At 43.5% G+C, this 21772-nt stretch overlaps 1 protein-coding gene across 1 annotated transcript in view; it reads right to left on the reverse strand.

Moving 5' to 3' along the window:
- Positions 1–21772, reverse strand: part of FOXK1 (forkhead box K1) — a gene marked incomplete at its 5' end in the record, with an annotated part of 48758 nt that overhangs the window by 2292 nt on the left and 24694 nt on the right. Inside the window, 7 exons of the mRNA XM_082490493.1 lie at positions 1062–1289; positions 3238–3519; positions 4219–4385; positions 5551–5744; positions 7513–7659; positions 8969–9125; positions 19611–19808. Coding sequence (XP_082346619.1) covers positions 1062–1289; positions 3238–3519; positions 4219–4385; positions 5551–5744; positions 7513–7659; positions 8969–9125; positions 19611–19808 — 1373 coding nt within the window. The remainder of the gene's footprint in view (positions 1–1061; positions 1290–3237; positions 3520–4218; positions 4386–5550; positions 5745–7512; positions 7660–8968; positions 9126–19610; positions 19809–21772) is intronic.

The raw sequence follows: 21772 nt of genomic DNA on the forward strand, positions 1-21772 counted from the left end.
TGTGAGAGACAGAAAAGTTTTGGTGAGATTAGAGTATCTTAACATAAAAATGTTGAATAAAAAACTGTCTGATTCTCCATTAGACAAACACTACTGCTGGGTAGCAGCAAGTCCACCTATCTTATCTATTTAATACCTTAATATCCTGGTTTCATAAAAACCTTATTGCTGTCACTTTTTCATTGCTCCAATAAGATTCTTGCAAGGCAGGTGATACCATGAATAGACATGGCAGAAAATTCTGTAGAAACATTCCCATTTTGCTTCATGAAAGCCATCAAAATCCCACCAGTGCCCTTCATATCAATCTCTCTGTAAGCACTGGCCTGGGACAGCAGAGGTGCTTAGCATCTCATTGAAAAGGGCTGTAAGAAACCTGGATATTACCATCCCCATCATCACCCTTAACTGGACAAAACTTGAGGTGCTGAGCAAGCAGTAAGAGGAGGCTGCCAAGACATATCTAGTATGTAGTTTTAAAAATCAGGCTTGACAAATGACTAGAACACATCCTGTATATAAAAGAATCCTACATTCTTTCACCTGACAAAATAGATCTTATTCCTCTCAGGCTCTAAGACCTTAAGATGGGAAAGTATGTTATTTTCTTTATGCTCTATGGGGCTTTATTTCACAAGGTCTAAAGAGCATCATGGAAATTTTATTATTTGGCATGCTGAAAGCAAAGGCCGTTTGTCAGAGGAAAAGAAATGAAAAAACAGGCTCAGCACAAGAACCACTAACACTTTCAACAAGTAACCCTCAAAAGGTAGATGCTGAGTAGTAATAAATGTGTAGCCAAGGACAAAGGAAAGACACTGGACTTTTCAGAAGCAATGGTAGATAGCAAAACTTTTCTATTAGGGAAAGGGAGCAGAGGTGGACAGAAAGATATCTACCACTGACATTTAGCCACAGAAGAAGAGTTGGAATACCTTTGGCATTGGACACACAGAATAACCTGATACATAACTAAGAAGAGAAAGCCCTTACAGCTTTACAACCTAATGCTAAGCTCAAAGAGCAATCAAAAAAACCAAAAAGCAATGAAAACAGCCTACCATAAGCGCTGCCAGTGATGCTGTTGGTGGGCACGGCATGTTTCCCGTTCTGAGTGACTGCGCGCACGGGGAGCTGATGCTGTCCAATGGTCACTGGAGCTGCCTGCTGAAGGATCGTGACTGTCTGTCCTGGAACACCCTGTGCCATTTGACTGGCGACTGTCTGAATAACACGGCTGGCTGTAGGTATTGTGGCAAATGCGATCGTTGGCTTTTCATCCATGCCTGCTTAAGGGTAGAACAGACAACAATCATCTACTACCCTGGCTTAGGAGCAGGCTTTCTTCTCATTAACATTTTAGCAGTGATACATACCCCAGGCTTGCAGATGTGAAAATACGTCAGCACCACAGAAGGTCAGGGATGAATATTTGAAGACACTAAAATATTTTCTATTCCACATATCATTACTCTATCAATATTTAGAACGTTTTACTTACAGCTTAAGCCACTCAGCCAAAAAGAAAAATAATATCAAGATTAGAAACTTGACCCTTTGTCCTAAAAAGGCATCATCTCCCTTATTGGCACATTATAGCTGTGATACGGACAGCAGTCACTGCAAATCTCATAGATTACTTTGTAATTACAGGCGAATTGGCCTGACTCTCAATACCACACAGCAGGAGAAGGCATTAAGATCTTAAACAATGCCTGCAGCCAAAAGTCTGCAGCAGCTTGCTATCAGGCCTGCACGTAGGTTGATTTACAAGGAGGTCTTCCCACAATTGCAAGCTTTTGCCAGCTATGGAAGTACAGGAAGAAACCAAGAGAGAGGAAAATAAAAAAAAAAAAAAAAAAAAAAGGAGGATGAAGTTCCTGGATAGAGATAACTGTTTGAGAGCGCTCAACCACTTGTCTCACTTCCCAGGAAAAGTAAGGGGCCAATTCATCAGGTACGTAACAGATATGGGACAGCCTCCTGCTGGGCACGCAGGAGAGGAGAGCCACTCTTCTCTTCCAGGGGCTCTGTGGGTCTCAAAGCGGAGAAGGCAGGCAAGAAGCACAAACTCATTACTCCTGTAGGAAGAGAAGGCTTCTCTAATTTTAACATTAGAAGACACCAAGAGTGGAGTTAGATGGGACACAAGCACTGAGCTGAGACCTGCAGGCAGGCTGACGGGAAGCGGAAAAGGCAAGGAAAGCGGAGAGACTGGGAAAGAAAATGGAGCAACCAGGAAAAACAAAGGGAAGGTAGAGACTAGAAAAGGATATGAGTGGGAATAAGAGAGGGACAAGTAGGGAAAGAGCCAAGTGACAGCAAGAACTAGTGAATGAAAGAGGGGAGCAGGTGATAACTAGGCAGCTGCAAATGTTAGTGCTCCAGGGACATGTATGGGACCCAGACAGGAATTTCTAGAGAATGTGCGTGAAACTCAAGCAGGACGACCAGTGCTGAACTAAAAATGTCAGTGGTCCTGCTATTGCTGTAGGGGAAGGTCTTTGTCATTTTTTTCTTTCCCTTAGAGAAGAACCATTGCCCCACTGCCCACATGAAAGCAATCGGAGTAACTAGTCTTGCTTATGGTACAACACACATCTATCTTAGCAGCACTAAGCCCTTCTGAAATTGTGAGTAGACAAGGTGTTGCCTAGATCACAGCAAGAGAACATTTAACTCACTAAATCCCCCAAGGCTGGAATTTCCAGCTTAGGCAAAAAAGGAGGCCTTTGATGTAACTGGTTTTTGAAGATTGTGTTAATGGGGCACTGCCTGCACTTCCAGAAGCGCATGCTTTCCTCTAGGAATCCAGACCTGTGGAAAAGAGGGGCTTAATCATTTATTTACACAGCCATGCTGAAGCAGAGAGTTTCAGCCTTTCTCAGGCCATCTCTTTGGCTAGAAAAAGCAGACATTTCCATAGCACATCCAGCAGACCAACACACTGGCATGATATCAATAATGGAGATAATACAAATATTTAAAGCACCGCATGTTTTTTCAGCCTCCAAAGTCTGTTAGATTTGTTCCCCACAGGAGACAACAGAGCACAGTTGTCCTGCTCAGTGGTGGAGACGTCAAATGGATGAACTCTTACTTGGTTTAAGTTTTACCTGGAGAAACATCTTTTATTAAGGGCTATGCACCCAGTGAGTGAAACAGCATTTGATGACCCACTCCCCCAAGCCTGCTCAAAGGCTTATTAGCAGAATAGCAAGGGACATGAAAAGCTACCTCGGTGGTCACCAGCTAAATCCAACACTGCCCCTGCAGCTTCATGAGCTCCTCCTGCTGTGCCCTGGTTCGTGAGGATGTATCCGTTTGCAGAGTTTGCAGAGGAGGTCACAACTCGGACCATTGTAACAGTGGGAGCTTGTTGAACTACATGAATTGCATGACATGAAGGCTGTTGAGAAGTCACTATTGATGCTGGCATGTACGCAACTGGTTTTGCCACCAGAGTAGACGGTCGGGGAGGAACAGCCATAATCACTGGCTGGGCACTGACTGGAGATCCTAAACAGAAGAGAGAAGCACCCATTAATAGGAGAGGCCTCCACTCATTTCACCTGTGCACTTCTAATCTGCAATACTCGGTCCTTCAGCATTGGCAGGAGTTGGGGTAGAGAACAAAAGGCGTCAAAAACACCACCTTCAATCTTTGCTTTCCTAACTTACAAAAACCTTACTTGCCATCTGAGCACATTTCTGTGAACAAAAACCACAATAAGAACAAAAGAACGAAGCTTTACTTAATGAGCTTTACCTTCCAGCTTCACCAGGAACACCCTATACATCAGGCCAGTTACAGCACAGCTGACAAGCAGACACTCACCAGGGCTTAACAAATTACCGAGGCCTTGGTCACAGCACCACAGAGCTCAGTGTAGCCAAGCTGATCTTATCCAGAAGGCTGGTAAATTAGTGCAAGTGAGCTACGTGCTGTCATGGCTACTTTGCTGTCAGTTCTTTAGAGCCACCTAGTTCAAGGTTAGCTCATGTTTTTCTACATATTCCTTTATCTCCTGCCCGTTCATCCAAAGACTGGTAAGAAAAATGGTCTGAAGTTGCCTATGCATCATCAGTCTCTAACAACAAAGTGGAAAGAGCTCTAGATCCTCCTGTAACACGCTGGCAGAAGCATTCCTGCTGTGTCCTCAGCATGGCAGTTGGTGCAAGTGAACAGTCACCCTCTGTGAAACAAGAGCTACTCACCAGGTGCACTCTGTGAATACCGATACTCTGGAACTGAGGCTAACTTTGACCCAAAGTCGTGGTCATGTGGAATGGGTGAGCCCTCCCGTGACAGGCACTCTGGAGTCTGTAGGCCACTCGAGTGAGGGGACAGCAGGCCAGGGTGAGTAGGGGAGGCAGGAGCACTCCTGAAACACCAGAACATAGCGTTGGCAAGTGCAGATGCATTCAACCACAAGACAGCAGCAGAGACCAAGAGTTATCTCCAGTACAGGATTCTCTAGGAGAAGTAGAGCCTTTCTTCCACACTACCCACTATAGTCTTGCTGGGAAGAGTTGAAAAGGTACACAATAACCTCACAAACACTCTAGCACCAAATACTGTCATATTATTCCTTGAAGGAAATTGGACCCTTCAGAGTATGCTTAACACTTCATTTTAAGACCCAGTGCTGACAAAGAAGCTATTAAGTGCCTCGTGTTCAGATCAGTTTTATAATTTCAGGCCATTCTCAAAGGATCTTTGTCAGTGTTTGAGAGTGAAAGGGAGAGGAAGAAAGATGCAATGTAGATGCAAGTGTCTGGCCCCACATACGGAGAAGCTGTTCCCCCTTCTCCCCATTGCCTCCCTCCCCAGCCACTTGGTTCCCACCTCCAGTCCCACACAGCCAACAAACACACGAGGAATTGAACATTTCCTTAATGACAAACAAGATAGAGAAGCTGATCAGTGGAAAACCTCTCCTCCTGTTCCCCCCCCATTTTAAAAGACACAAAAGAGGAGGTGTGGGAGGAATGTTACACAAAATTGCTCCAGCTAGTGTTGGATTGCAAGTCTTATCCTCACAGTTACAGGGCTCAGAGAAAGCTGTCATTGCACACAGCTCCTCTTTTGCAGTTACACCACTGACTGGAGCAGCTACACAGAACATGCCCCGCTGCTTCACTGCTGACAACCACGATCAACCTGATCTTCCCTATAGGAGAGTGTTTTAAATACCACAAAAGTTATTCCCACTACAATCTAATCCACATCTAAACACAGCTTTCCTGAAATGAGAGATTGGCATCTGAAAACACTTACTCCAGTTAACTGCTTTGCATTTCTTTGAAATGATGCCAAAACAGATATTTTTGATGCATTTTTGTAGTTTGGTTCTGGATTTTTTTTTTTTTTTTGGTAAACACTTAAGCAGTCGGAACAATTTTCAGATTATGCCTCAGGACTATCTAACTATATTACCTCTCAAACTATAAACAGAAGTAAAGTTTGCTCACTGTACTTCAGGAGAAGCTTTTGTTTGTTTTCTTTGTAATGAGTTTGGCACAGAGATTAGAGGAAGTTGAAGTTACCTGGAGGAGAGAGGCCCAAAAGGTGTTCGGAAGCAGGACACTCCTCTTTGCCTTCGTTTTCTAAATGCTTGCTCTACTAGTTTGGCTTCAGAGGCAGGGTCAATTCGCCAAAAGGAGCCCTTTCCAGGCTCCTCCTGGGAGCGTGGGACTTTAATAAAGTAACGGTTCAAGGAGAGGTTGTGCCGAATGGAATTCTGCAGGAAGCAGAGGAATGAGATGATTATTTTGCCATGAGGAAGCATACAACAAAGATGAATGGGTTTCACCACACAGCTTCAAAAAATAAAATCCACACCATCAGAATCCGCCTTGAAGACAGAAACAAGTCACTCAACTCACACAGCTCCAAAGTCACAGGCAAGCCGCAAGAGAAAACCTGGGGAAACGTGTCAGAGTTTCTCCTAACTATGCTGAATGATGGGTTTGCTTAGTACTACACCATCACTTAAACACATCTGGAGCCAGGCAGAGCAGTGGCTTTTCTGTGGAAAGCAATGAAAGCAGATCTTTTGCTGAGGCAGGGGGAAATCACTGTGAACCACATCAAAACTCTCTCAAAAGACAGGCTTTATTCTAAGCAAGCGGAAAAAATTGCCTGAGCCTGTGCTAACCGCTTACCTGCCAAAGAATCACCGGGGTGCCCAAACATGCCCTAAAGGACACTGCATCTCATGGTAATCATAATGCAAGCCAGCCAACATGCCCTCAGACAGCTGTCTCTGAGAAGAATCCATTAGCTATGTGGCACTAGTCTAGCACTGTACGGCTCTCAAGATGTTCACAAGACTATTTACCCTTCTCATTTCAAAAGCCCACCTCTTACTGGGTGTAGCGCTGTCTTTTGGGCTAGGGGAAACGCTCAGTAAGCCCACGTGGGCACAAGCTCGTTCCCCTTCCACTTTCAAAACAAAACGAGAGCTTTTGTAGCATTTTTAGATGAGCTCTTCACAAGCGAAGCCTTACAATGCCACTGGTAGGGGAGGGGAAAAGGCAACTTCACCCTCCACTGAAATGCAGCTCTCTTTGAAGCAGGACGCAGCAACTGGTTCGCGAAGCACGACTCTGCCGAGCAGGTTAAGGCAGGAAGTGAATTCCACAACTAATTACAACTGCAGGGAAAAGCCAGGGAGGCAGAAATGTATTTATTCCAACTGTACTCAAAGTGCACCAAGCAGTACTGCTCCTGCCAGTTGAACACAATGAAATCAGCAGCTGCAAGAGTCTTTCCAGCTGCATTAGTGTATTATATTCAAATGGTAACACCCGTTTCAGAGGTGTGATGCCAAGAAAAGTCTGAAAGCAGGTGGAGCTGAGGTTTCTGGAACTTTGAAAGCAGCCCTCGAGTGAACATTTAAGTTTGATTTAGCGTGTGTTAACTACATCCAAACTCTCCTATGAAGCTGGTCAGATTTCCTTTAATACCACAAGGAAGGGACAGACTTGAAGTTCTCCAAGTTCCCATTCTGAGATTCAAAACTTGCAAACTGTGACTTAGGCGATGCAGTTGATACTCTGGGAAAACAAAACATCTCTGATGGTTTAAGGTATTACGATTGAAAACTGGGACCTCAGTTTAAGGCTGGACATCTGCTTGGACAGATCATGCTGAACAAAGAAAAGTTGAAAGATTAAGCAAGATTCAGGCAAGTATCTGGGCAGAGGACTGACTGATAGCAAGGATGCGGAAGAATAAAAACAAACAAAAATGAAAGACACATGACTACAGAAATAAAAGAGTTTCAGAAACCAAAGAGCCCAATGGTAACACACTACATTGCCCTAGAAAGTATTTCGAAAAACTAATCACCCACAAACAAACTAGTTAGCTTATGTTAAACAAATTCACTCTGGGAATAGTCAAAGCAGCTCTATTCCCAGTGCCCCAAATCTTTAATAAACGCATTTCAAAGCAGATAAGCCCTGTCAAAGTAGTTTAAAAGCTTGTCATTGTCAAGAACTCACCTGCCAGCCTTTGTCAGCAGTCCTGTAATATGGATAATGCTTGGTAATGTGGGCATAGATCCCACTTAGTGTTAATTGCCTGTCCTGTGCTGAAGATATAGCCTGCACAATTAGCTGAGCATAAGAATAGGGTGGCTTGGACTCATCCTAAGGAAAAAAAAAAACCAAACAAACAGAAACTTAGTCACTAACAAAGAATTCCTACACTAGAGTGTACCAACAACCCTAACTAAAACAGGAAATTGGGCTGTAGTTTTACAGATGGTAAGACAGCATCAGGGGCAACTAAGAGCAGCATCACCGTCTTCCCTTTCACTCCTGTTTTATCCTGCCACTTCCCAATTTAGTACAAGCATTTGTGCACAAACAGGACTATAGGACCGAGCCAGATTAGATATCTCCTCCCCCTCCGCCCCCCCCCCCCCCCCCCCCCCCCCAAAAAAAAAAGAGCTAACTTTAATCTGATTCCTTTCACTGCTAAATTTACCACATGTGCTTATACCAGCACAGGAAAAAGATTAAGGACAAGCAATTGGAAGTAAAGAGTTAGAGGGTGTAGGGTACGTTCACTGCTTTCAGTGTTCATGGAACTAAAGCTTTCGATTCTGCCCAGCGACAACCAAGCCTTGTTAGAAAAGTTTTATGCAAGTATGCTACCAGCTCTCCTTCCAGCAACAAGCCCAATATGAAACTCAATCCTGTCCCTTCCCCTCTGCGGCAGGATTTGTTTCATTCTAGGAACTTTAATTTGTTTGCCAGATCTCATATTCCCAGCTCTTCATATTACTCCATCAAGAACAGCCCTTCTTGTCTCAAGGGAGAATTCAATCTACAGAAAAAGCCATCTAGTACTGTGTTCCTCCACCCAATCCCAAATCAGGTGGTTTTGGATCTAGACCTTTAACTTTGATCTGAAGATCAGCTCACCAAAATTAAATTTTATCATTATAACTAAGTTATTTTTTAATCTAAATTCCACTTGCTACTCTTCTCATTTAACGCTTGCTTGACAGGCCTTTGTGTTTGTTTTAAAGTCAGACTACAGATTTCTCATGGCAAGGATCTGGTTTCTTCCCCTGCTTCCCCTTTCTCCAACTGTGTTTTGCAAAATACCATTAATTAAAAGGAGAAAACAAGACTCTGAATTTTAATGCAACTCTTCTTTATGGGTTCTTGATTTATCAAACAAGCAGAAACATTCTTCTCGCTTAACACTTTTAATGAATGACTTGAATACATTTTGGGCAGCTAAGCACTAGCAGATTCATCATCTACCACTAATAAGATGCTGGTTTTAAGGCACGGTCTCAAAATCCTGGAGGATACTGTATACAGATGCCCTTATGGCCAGGGGATTCTTAGACCCCTTTTAACTAAATCCAGCACTGGTAATCAACTGCCAGGTCTTAATAAGCCTCCCAATGAGCACTGCTGGGTAAGTAATGTTTCTCTGAACCTTTGGGCTGTCCCCGCCAGATGCATCTGCCTGCTGTTCTGATGCTGCTTTTGCGGCATACTCTGCTGCCAGCTGCAGATCCGAGGTAATGTTGTGAACAAAACGATATCCTGAGGATCCAGCACCACGTGGACTGGCCGGGCAAGAGTTAGGAACACTGGAAAGGCAAAAAGGAACACAGTTATTTGCTACTTCATTTATTAACAAGACACATAGTTCTTACTCTCTAAGGTACAGTAAAGCTCCCAGGTCACTGAGAAGCAGAAATGCACTGGACTTATTTTTGCCCTTGCGGCTTATCCAAAGCCCAGACAGACTGAGAAAAAAAACATCAGAGATAAAACTGGAATTTCTACAAAATCCTGACATCCCTCCTACCCCCAACCCCCTTTCCACAATCACAAGATAGTAAAGTCTCAAAGTATTAAACAGCTCCTCTGTGTTTAGAGAAGCACTTAAAACAATGTGGGACTTAAAACAATCTGAATGAATGAAAAACACACCACTCTCCTTATAACACAGGCAATATTTAATCAATCCTTTTAACAGATAACGTGTTAATGGTCTTGTACAGTATCACAGTTAAAGCACCCAGTGCAGGCATCTGCCATGAGGGACCCTTTCTAACACCACACATGAGCTTCAGAAGATCATACCCTGATCACTGCCACACGGTTAGAGATGGGGATTTCCTTGATTTACCAGCACACAAACGCAGGCAACAAAAGGGAGCTGCAATCACTAATATACAACACAGAAGGTAGCTCACTCATTAGCTTTGGCAAGCATGGGGAAAAGACACACTCGGAGTCCCAGGGCCACCACAAGATGGCATTACAGGAACAATTACTGAGCAGGAAAGCCATGCTCAAGCTGATTAAAAGCTACAAACAAATAAAAGGTCGCTGTAATTTGCAGCACCACTCAGACACACAGAAGCGAGTGCTACAAGATGAGAACTAATCAGAAAGGCTTGTCTAGGGATCACACATCCTTGACTTGCGGGGTAGGAAGGACGGGTGAAGAGGGATGAGGCTGGGAATCTGAAGTTCCCTTTTTCTGTCTCTCCTCCGTTCTGTGCTACTCAGCATCGAGGGGTACAATGCCACCGCAGTGCGAGGCATAGCCAAATCCCAGGATTACATATGTCTTCTATGTAATAGCAGAGAAATGGTGAAACAAGAAAGCAAAACAATACACAGAAGATCTACGTAGCCAAACAAGTGGTTCAAATAGCATGAAGATGCAAATTGAAGCCCACAGCTGGGAACCAGAATTCAGTAAAACTGGCATAAACAATCCCCATACCACTCAAATGCCCAACAGCAATGCTAACCCTGACACAAATAAATGCAGTAACTGACACTCATCACAGCACCGTGCTAAATGCTGCACGAAAAAACACAGAGCACAGTCCCTTCCTCAAAAAGGTGATTGTCTAAATAGCTTCCCCCCCACGCATGTACGCAGGCAGATGGGAGAGGAAACAGTGAGACAACCCTTGTTTGCTCAACGGGCAATCCCTTTGGCGCATAAGCAATCTGACAGTGTAAGGAATGACCGTTTCCTACTGCGGTCCAGCCTGTAAACTGAGAAATGCTGCTTCTCCTTGTGGTGTCTTTGCAAATGGCTCCAGTGCTGAGCTCAGCACAACTGAGACTGGTTTCTTTTAAAAGTGAATTACAGGATCGGGGGGCCAGAGGAGAGGGAAAAGGCATCAGAAATATCCAGTCACAACAAACCCTTGCAATCGGAAACCCAAGCTCACCCATCTCCCATACACCAGCCATGCCAAGTGTTGCACAGTGCTTGGTAACATTTTCAGTGCCCACCGATGGTCCTTTGCATTAATGGCTGATGCCATCTAGAAGCGCAGCAGGAGGTGAAGCTTTCAGGAGGTGCAAGGTATATAATGTTGATGAGCCCATACGTATAAATCTCTCTTTGCCAGAGATAAAGGCATTTCTTACATAGTCCTTCAAAAAGCAGAGACCTGTTTGTACAGGAAAATGAATCAAAGTTCGCTATTCCACGCTTTGAGACTGCTTGGGAAGTGGATAATGCTAAACCACAGAAGACACTCTTGATGTCTTAGTATTCACATGGGGAGCTGGTGTGAATTTAATTATTCCGCTGTCATTTTTCAATAGCTTCTCCACATACACACTTCTTATAATGTGTAGATAATTACAAACTAAAGCCATTTTCATACATGAAACAATGACAAACCAAAAACACAGCAATTCTTTTTATCTTTGTGTTTGGCACCCGAGCAATTATTGTAACACACGGACTAGGAATGGAATAGGATGAAACAGAGTTTTCTGATTTTGTTCTTTGTCTGCAGAAATACATGAACAGCAAACCACATAGACAGCAGCCAAAACTCAGGTCAAAGATGGCAGAGAGAAAAGTTCTCCAGTTAATCCATGCTCTGCACAGAGCTGTATTTCTTTGGGTTTATTTGTTTTTCTTCTAAATAAATAAATAAAACTAGTATGGCTCCAAAGATTGTCCCCTGCAGTTCAGATACAAGAACTGATTGGATTCTTCAGGATCAGCAGAGCAAGTTGTCCAGTTTTTGCTGTTCAAATGTTTGTTTCTGTGGCTGATAATGAGTTTTAAGTACCACCTCTTGCTTTTTAAAAACAACAAAAAAAACCCAAACCAAAAAATAAAGGGAAACACCCTTACCCTGCAGGGCTGTGATTCTCTTGAGTGCTGACAAAGCCCCTCCACCCTCAAGTGTTGTTAACTTTTAGAAAAGTCAGTCTCTCCCAGCAGATAGTCACTGACGAACCTGACAGTCCCTAAAGAAGCAGTTGCCCCGTGGGACACCCACAGCAATAGCCGAATACTTGGGAAGAGGTACTATTCTTTTACCAGAATTGAGCACTTCTGCCCAGGTAGACCTGTGTCCTTTCAGCCTGGATCAATGATCAAATCAAGAGACATGGGTACAGAACAAACAACATGAACTTTTCACTCCTCCACGTGAAGAGACAGGGTAAGACAGGCTGCTGAGTGTTCAAGCTCTCAGTCAATCATCAGAGAGCTCTTCAGAGGGAAGGGAGAAAGAGCTGACTACTGGAAAAATCAAGGAGGCACAATCTGTTCTCCCCCCCAACATGGGACAGGAGGAGTGAAGAAACAGTTTTACTAAAAATACCCCTCTGAGGGTTAAGTTAAAATTAAACATTAGTGCAGTCAAAAGAAAACAAGCAAACACAATGCAGTGACATCAGTTTCCTGTAGTTCCTGGAATTCTCCTCGCCACCCAGAGCCAGGGGCTGGCCAGGGACGCTTGCATGCACTCACACCCCCTTTAAAAATATTATGGAACAAAAAGAATTTTCCCTACAAACACCTGTTTGTGCTATAAAACAAAAATAAAGTGTGCAGACAGTGATTATGATTTGTTAGATACTAATATTGCATCAATACTTGGAGATAACTTGATCCATTTTGATACTATAACCTTCTACTGAGAAAAGCACAGCTAGGTTTGCAATTTCATCCAGCTCGCAGACATCCATGATCCATGCTTACTGTCCATGCAGGCAATCTTCGCTTACAAGCAATCCAAGCTAATTTGGGTTAAGCTTATCCGTTATAGAAGAGCGCACTCTGGAGACGAGGCAAGTGTTTTATACCACTGAAAGAGACACAGAGCACATAAGCAAACCAGCTGCAGTTACCTACACTCTTAATCCTGTGGCACCATGGTTAACACCCCAAGAACCAGAGATCTTTGATATCCACTAAGGATTCAGCATCTCAACTTGAAACACTGACTACAGGCAGCCACTGAGCCGCAGTTCCCCAAATACCACACTGAGACTCAGCTTTAGAATCAGGCTACAACCACGTGCTGAATCACACCGGTCCTTTGAAGCACGTTTTTCATTTAATATTAACCCTTCTTCGTCTGGAAGGCCAGAGAGGTGAGGGCTGAACGCAGTGTCTGCAATACATTCATCTGTGTAATGGGCAGAATGCCTTTTAAACCCAGGGCTTACTTCTGGCTATTGAGAACGTCAGAGGTCTTGTAGCATCATGATTCACTTTCAACTCCTGCCAACAAGAATCTAGCCTCTTAAACACACAGCACTTTCTAGCAACAATTAAGTCTTTAAACACCAGCTATTGGAGATGTACAACTTACTGCATTTCTCCTGGAATGTCCAAAATCAGCTTGCTTTAACTAAAGAATCAGTGTGTGAAAACAGGATGCACCACCGTGTGCACGGTGTGTCCACATGCAGCACGCTGTGCATTGCTTGTCTCTTCTCATTTCAAAAAGAGAAGGATGCAACAGATCCAGAGAAGGTACTGATGGGAAAACTAGGATGATCAGAGATAGGGAATGGATTCCATACAGGAAACAAACAGTTTAAAACAGAAGCTGAGGTGCAAGGTGACAGAGCCTATAAAAACAAAGGCAAGAGAAGGCGTTCAGCTCCTGTGCTCTTCCAACAGTGGATCTATTGAACACAAAATTAAAGTAAGCAGCATGTCCAAAACAAGAAAAAGTGCTTCTGTGTTTGTAGTTATGCTATGGAACAACACACTGTAAGACAGGGCTGATGCTAAAAGTCTATGTGAATACAGAAGGCCATTATACAAGTTCTTGGGGAAAGGAGGAAGACAAGGAATCCATCAGGGGCTTTATTCTACAGATGGTCAGGAAGTCCCTGCTCTGAGGGAGCCTCTGATCCAAGAAAATGGTGGAGGCAGACTGCATGTAAGTTAGCATTACTGTATTTTTTCTGTGTTCTTATGTTACCCCAAAGATACCCATCTGAGGCAGAATACTGGGCTAGAGGAATCTGTTGCCTGAGCACATATAGCAATTCTTATGTATAAACCTCCAGACTCTCTCGATACCGGCCACCAGGGGAAAAAATATAAAAATGAAGCAACAATTGGTTAAACGATTTATTTATGGTCGTATTACAAGTCTATGAACAAGCTGGGAACAGGAACACTCCCAAACTCCAGTGCCAATTTCCCCAGAAGGAGGGGCAGTACGAGAATGCAGGAAAGCTGCCCTATTACTTAATTTCATTTTTTTTTCTGCAAGAAAGAGATCTGTAAGGATCAAGCTATAGAGGCTTAATTTAAGCCAGGTGTATGGATAAAGCACCTAACCTCTCTATGACAAAGAGGAACGACTACCTGGGATCCCACATAAAATTGTTCACCTGACTCTGAATCTGCATTGCTAAAGAGGAAAAAACCCATCCCTTCAACTTTGTGGTTTAGGATATGGTATGCACATGGGTAGTGCCTTTGAAAAACGCCTAAGTGCACATTTGTGAAGCAGGTACAAAAGACATAGCCGTGATGAGAGCTACAACCTTGTAACACTGCCAATACACAGATTCCTGCCTGAGTAGGCAATTCTTTTAAGCCCCTAGTGAGTACAAAAGGAGAATCCCAGTTTCTTAACAAAATCTTCCCCAGTCTCCTCTTCAAATGCAAATCGGAGGCGTATTGCCCTGCACGAAAGAGCTATAGTTAGAGAAATGCCACAAACCCCAGACTACCCCTATATTTCATTTCATAACCCTGCAAAAAGGGGCACCAAAAAATACAGGGACGCTTTTAAGTGCAATAAGCAAGAATCAGGTCAAAGTACAGCACTTTGGCTTGCGAAACGAGCATTTTCACGATACACCAATCAGCAATAATGGGTGAGAATCCTCTGCCGCTGTCTCCTTTCCCGGCCTATCCCCAAAAACGTAACTCAAAGAAAGGCAAGTCCTTGCATGTTGCATGTTTCAGACAGGTTTCAGAAACAATCACAGGTGGTGAGACTGCCAAATGGAGGTAGATTTTGATGTGAAAGGAGAAATCTGAGAGCTACCCTGCCTACTTAACGCTGAAGAAAAACAAAGCTGCCAAACAAGCCACAGTGAGAGAAAGTTAGCTATCTGCAAAAGTTGAAATTCTTATTACTTGTCTCTGCTCCAGTGATTCCCCTCTTCGAAAGAAAGTGAGCTTACTCCGACCGTGGACTCGGTGAACATTTCATATTGATCAGGGGAAGAGGAAGTGCTTGTGTAGCTGGTGACATCTGCAACCTTTCCTCCAGCACATGGCTTGGCACATCTCCTCTAGCACATGGTCCATTATCTGAATTAAACATGCGTAGGAACTCCCAAGCCCGGTATAGATTGTTGCTTTTCTTACACGATGTATATGCATCACATTAGTTGGCTTGTGGTTTGGAGACAAGGGTGATTAAAAATAATCACCGGGCTGTCCAATTGTGGGAGTTACCTGAGCTGTATATTCTGCCCGAATGCAGGAAGTAATGGATAACTGAGACAATGCAAAAGAGCCAGCAAAAAACCTGCCTTGGAGCTCTTCACCAGCTTTTCAGTTAAATGCCTAATAATGCTATAGGAAAAAGGAAAGCCTGAATGAAATGGAGCAGGCAGTATTTACACATCCTGTTCCAGTGAGTGAATGCATCCACTGAAGTCAGGGTTCATTCAGCTTCCCACTACATACCTTCAGAGGAAACGTGCAAGTTCAGATTAAATCCTGTGTTCTGAAACAGTGTTGTACAGCTGTCCTTGAGCCTATTAAAAAGCACTCCTTTTTTCCAAGCCGAGTCAGAATCAAAGCACAGCCAGCACTTGCATGTCTACTATAACATGGCTCACACAACACACAGAGTCTTCTGTCATGCTTTACGGAATAAAAACTCAATACATAATTTATCTACTACACACTCCTGGAAAGTAGTAATTACATTATACATTTATAAAAATCAGACAGTGAATTTAAATGACTTGTTAAAGGCCACAAAACAAGTTGGTGGCTAAGCCAAGATAACTGCAGTTCCCAGAGTGCAGGCCTCCGAGTAATCCACTATCAGAGAATGCAACATGTTACTGAACTAATTTTGCCTAGCAAAAATAAGGAAAAAAAGGAAACAATGTTTTAAAAATATAGTTTCTGAAACCATGGCAATTCAGCTTACATCTTCTGGTTTACTAATCAAGCTTATAAAACAAAAGATGCAGAAGGATACCGGCTGATTTTTCATTATTCGTACCATTAATTTCATTGTAAACTAGGTATTGACCCTTCCATCGATGGCTGAACATGGGCAGGCTCATTAAGTACTAACAATTCTCTAAAATACAAATTTGGGTCCACACACAAATATGTACCAGTTTTGATATTAGCACAGAACCTCACCAGACACATTTCAAGCAGTGGCTCTCACAGGCCTCTAAGGGCTCTTCCTCCTACATGGCGAAGAATTTTTTTACTGATAAAGACTGTGTATATGAGCTAACTATCCATGCCCTTTCAGTGAAAAAACAAACAAGTACAAGACAAAGTGTTCAAGCCCACAGTCATTCAGAGATAAGCCAGAAGTAGCAGCTGTAAAATATGAATAATGATACTGACCTCCATAGTACAGCAGTTAGTATTTCTTTATTGTAGCTTTTTTTTTTTAATATATATCAGTGAGAACATAATTGCTGTTTAGAATAGGGAAGCATGTACAGAGAAATAATTTCATTTTCATAAATACTAAAAAACCTGACCCTGAGGGGCAGTGCTGGAGCGAGATGTTATTTGGAAAACGGAGTTAAGTTACTACTACAGGGTCATTAACACCAACTGGAAGATAATAAAAGGAAAACTAAAACTCCAACTCAGCACGACTTTGAGACCAGGAATAGGCTCCTAAATCACACCTTGTCTCTGTGGATCTGTTTATAATCCAAGCACAAGCCACTCTGGGGACTAGATTGCAACATGTATCTGGAATCACATTCATGTAGATATCATGCACTAACAGCAAAACCAGGCAAAGCTAAGTGTTTGTAGCACAGGTGAGGAACTTTGTGTCACCAGTAAGGATGTCACCAAAAGAGGATCCTCAAGTGCAAGCTGCAGAACCTTAAAGCCACGTACTGAAAGCCCGTCCCCTTAACTCCTGAAATTGTGAATCAGTTCTATCTCCCAACAGGCAGAGCTGAATTTAACCAGACTACACATGGTTTTCACACAGCTTTTCAATGCCTTGAATCTACTGAGAAGAGATTTGGTGCTGCTCTGCCCTTTCTTATGTTGTGTAAAACGGCCAGGCTGCTTCTACCGATTTCTTACAACCACAGTGGCCTTTTCCTTTTTGGAACATGCATGTCTGACTTTTTTAAAAGGAATTTTGAACTCAAAGCAGGAAGAAATAAGCCGTGCCTGCGTGTAAGCCTCACAGTGCGCTGCCAACCAACATTTTCCCTTAAAGCTGTACCACAGCATTGGAAACACATCTACAAACAGCCTCTCCTGGAGATAAAACACCTAGCTAAGAAAACAGTGGATACATTTCTCCTTAGGAGTAAGCAGGAATCTTGCTTTGCAAAGCTGCTGAGGGTGGCAGGTTTGGTTTTGTTTAACTAAAACTCATTCCCTCTCTAGGCGGTGCACTTCACAGAGGAAAAATAAATAGGCTGGAAAAAAAACCCAGAAGCTTGCAGGGCGAAAACCTGCAGGGAAGCAGGCTGCAATGTAAACAGGGAGGCAGAGCAGGGCCGGGGGTGAGGAGGGCAGGGCTGGATCTGGCGGTGGGAGCGCAGGTACGGCCCCTGCCTCGCACCGGGGCGGAGGCAGGAAAAGGGGGCCAGGGAGCCACTTTCCAAAAAGGAAATTTCACCCTGCCCAGGATTTCCAAACTGCAATAATTTTCCACGGGCCAATCAGGGAGGAGCAAGGCAAACGCACCAAATTAGGAAAGTAAATACTGGAAGGGGGAGAGGAAGGAGGAGGAGGAGGAGGAGGAGAGCCCAGCTCATGCAACCACCTCCCAAAGCCAGTGATGGGAAAGGGGTGTGGGTCCCACGCTGAGCCCCCGCCAGCCGTCCCGGAGCTGCCCTTGGGAAAGGGGAGAGGACACTGTGCCAGCCTCACCCACCACTGTGAAGCCATCAAGAGAGCAGAGAGCTGCCCTGAAAGCCAGATGGCCAGAATGCATAGCTACATGCTCCCCAAAGAGCATTCCCCTTCTCAGGCAGAAACACCTAAATCACTTCCCAAAGCGTGGCCCGCAGGGTATGAGAGCTGCAAGACCCTGTGGAGGGAGAGGGGAAGGTTGAAGGGGCTGAGCAGGGATGTTTACAAACGTGTCAGCCCCTCCTCTGCAAGAGGAACTCGGAAACGAAAGGGGTTTGGCAAGTGAAACCTCAGATGTCTTTTGAGGTTTTCTGAAGACTTGGCTGGATTAGCTTCTGCTCAAGACAAACGGATGCAATCATTAATCACCCTTAGTAAACACTCCGTTAGGGGCCGAGCACAATTCAGCACTACTACTTCCACTTTCTCCTTATGCAAAAGAAACATTCTCGGGGAGTCAAATATCAGTTGCAGGCATATGCCAGAGTCAAAAGATACAGCCTCTGTTAGTAACACAAACCACACTGCTGCTTTGCGCAAGATGACTGAATGGAAACTAACTACCATATGTTGGCAAAGAAACCATCCCCCTCCCCTCCCAGCAACAAGCTTCATCTAAAAAGAGAAGGTTAAATATAAACTAAAAGCAGTGCCTGAACAGAGGACTAAAACCACAGCTACCTCCAGCCCCCTCTTTCTAGAATATCTGCACTGCACATCTGTGCAGCTCTGCAAGACCAGGGGAAAAACCCAAACAAGCGAGCGCCTCCAGATCTATGCAAAACCAAACTGGCTTCACTGTCACACCGAAGTCGTTCTCAGCCACGTAAATTTGAATACTACTCACTGAATTAGTGCTAACTGTCAGAAGATGTTTGTGTATTATACCTTTTTACAAATGTACCGGCAAGAAAACAAACCAAAGGCCGTTACTACTACCAGGTACACTCTTGCTATTCTGAGGCCCACATGTTTTAAAACTAATACATCACCCTATACCATGAATCTACTTTACTTTATAAAATTTATTGTACTTCAAGTAACAGCTTTAATGTTAAGGGAGATTACACTGCAGCTCCATAACATCAACTTTTTGCTGAGAAGAAAATATTCCAGACAGTAACTTGATGTTCAGCTTATTTCTACTGCTCATTCATGAATCAGATAATTTACAAAACAGGATACTTGCACAGATGTACATTCAGATTGCTACAGGCCCTCAGTACATGGTCAGCATCCTACCCCCATTTCCTTCTATTCCCAGGAAACCACATGCCAATGGCCACCCTTGTCCCTAACTTCAGATAACACTGGCACCACCCAGCAACAACAGAATTATTATTGAGATAAAAATAAAATGGGCAGTCCTAACATAGAAAATATTTGCCTGCTTTCTTTTCTCCATGCATATAGGTAGCTCTTGATAGATATTTCTCAATCCACTGCCAAAGTTAGAGTAGTAAGTCTACAGTGTGAAACTAACACTCAAGTTCCCCCCCACAAATCCTTTAACTCTTAAACAAAATCCTTGTGCCCTACTTCCAGCCACCATAACACAGTTTTTAGCTGTCTTCCACCATTTTGAATACCAGATATTTAACTAGTTATTTTTAAGGGGGCATTTCATGCCCCAAATATACCAAACAAAACAGGACTGACACACTGATGTCAGAGAACACAGAGTTTCCAGAAAGCACACTTTGGATAGTTAACATCTTACCTGATAGTGCCTGTGGGGGACGGGAGGGGACTGACCACACTCCGGAGATCCGGCTCCGGGATGTGGATCTTCAGAGGCGATATTTGAGGGTAAAGGGGCCGAAGGGGAGGCGATGAGGCTTCCTCTTTTACTTCCTCTTTATGGTACAAAGATGTGAACTGGATCTTTATAACTGTGCTAGGGAATCGGAAAGTACATCTGTAAGGGAAAGAAAGGGGAAAGTCAGTTTCACACATGATGGTAAACATATTTAAGTGTTCTTGTATGCAATTGGTGAATCATTAATTCATTCATAGCATATAAGTCCACCATTCTCCATAACATCTTTCTGCACGGTGTCCTGGGCAGAATTACTGATCATTCATAAATCCCTGCAAATGTATCATACTGTATCATGTACCGCCTAGTGATTAGAGGGAAGCTGAAGGTTTGGGTAAGTTAAGTGATTTCCCCAAGGCCATATAATCAATCAATGACTAAGCAAGATGCAGAACTATAATGACAAACTCTTGGGTTCCTGCTAGATCAAGGACTATGATTTATCTTTTATTAGCTCTTTGCACATAAGTCAGGAAGATACAAGTTACTAGAAAGTATCAAACCACAAGCAACGCTGAGCAAAGAGCCATAAAGTCCAGGCAGAGCAACAAACAGCCTCCAGGTAAGACCAGTCAGCACTATTTAAAGACTGGCCTCCACATACTGTATAACTAACACCCATTTATATCTCTGCACATGATGCTAAAGGATCATCTAACAGGTTCCAGATTAAAATGCATTCATTTAGAAGTGCATCCCTTTAGACAGCATGGGTTATAGCTAACAGGGTCGGAACAGCGCCCTGGCAAGCCCACGCGGCTCCATTTCTTCTCTAAATAACACTTCTTTCCAATTGTTGTGTAGAGAGGGGTGTGGGGGGGGAAATCACACATCTACAAGTGTAGCCTTTCAGAGACGCTGGGAAATTCAAAAGGAAATAAGCACTGACATTTTCCATATTTGAACAGAAAGCTTTCTAATTTATAGTGTCTACAATACGCACGGGGCTGTAAGAGCGAGTGTTCTGCAATTCTTCTTATTGCGCTTTAATTAGACAATAATGTGCAATCAATACAAGCTTTCCAGGGATCATTTCACTGATAGTAAGGTTAAAGCAGCAGGAAATAAAAACCAGGTTTCACCGTGGGAAAGGCCAGCAGAGCACAGTAATTGTGCTGGCTTCCAGCATCTTGCCTATAGAAGGAAACGAAGGGACTCGGGCAGTGTTGCTCCAGCACTGTAAGTGCTGGGGTAGGCTGAACATAATTCTTTTAACCACTGCATTATTGAATCCTGCCAGGTAACAGAACAAAGTGGCAGGCAAATAAATCTGTAATTGCGACCACCTTATCTTAATGCTGCTATCAATAGAAATGCAGAGAAACATCCTGTCACAGCACTAAAAACATATTCTCTTTGCTCTCGATTCTTCCGCACATGCTAGTTCTGCTGTAAGGTAATGTTCAGAAACCTGCCAGGAAGAGAGCAAAATTATCACTCAGGCATGGGAAGCTCATTCCCATCTCCCACCTCACCTCTCAAATGAGCTGGCTCAGCATTCAGCGGCTTAGACTCACCGCGGCTCTGCTACGTACAGCAGGAGTTTGCATTGAATCTAATTCACTTCAGAGGTCCAGCCACCTGCACTCATTAATGCATTAAATAAGAACATCATTGCTGGCAATGCAGCGTAATCGTGTTTATCTAACCCTTCTAAACATGGTTCCCTGCAGACTCAATACAAATGCACAATTCAAAATCGCAGAGTGTCCGTGCCTTGCAATGTCTGCCGGCAGCAGGCGCGCAGCTTACTGAGATGAACCCAAAACAAGGCTGTTTAACCACTACTCTGGATTTTAAGCTTTCGTACTGCTACATAGATTTGCTTATGGAGAAAAAGCAGAGAATGCAACAAGTATCACATGGACTAAGGCCCAATACCAGTATGAGCAAAGCCTCATCATTTCTCAAGCCCTTAGCAGGGAAAAGCTGAGCTTTTTTTCTCAGAGCAATGGAATTCTCTGCTGTAATGCCAGGTGCTTGGCATTTCTCAACATCCGAGTCAGGGACAAATCAGTCCTTGTTTAACAGTGTTCAGTGCAATCCCAACCTGCTGCTGATCT

This window comes from Vanellus vanellus, assembly GCF_965231255.1.
Source record: "Vanellus vanellus genome assembly, chromosome: 14".
Taxonomy (NCBI): domain Eukaryota; kingdom Metazoa; phylum Chordata; class Aves; order Charadriiformes; family Charadriidae; genus Vanellus; species Vanellus vanellus.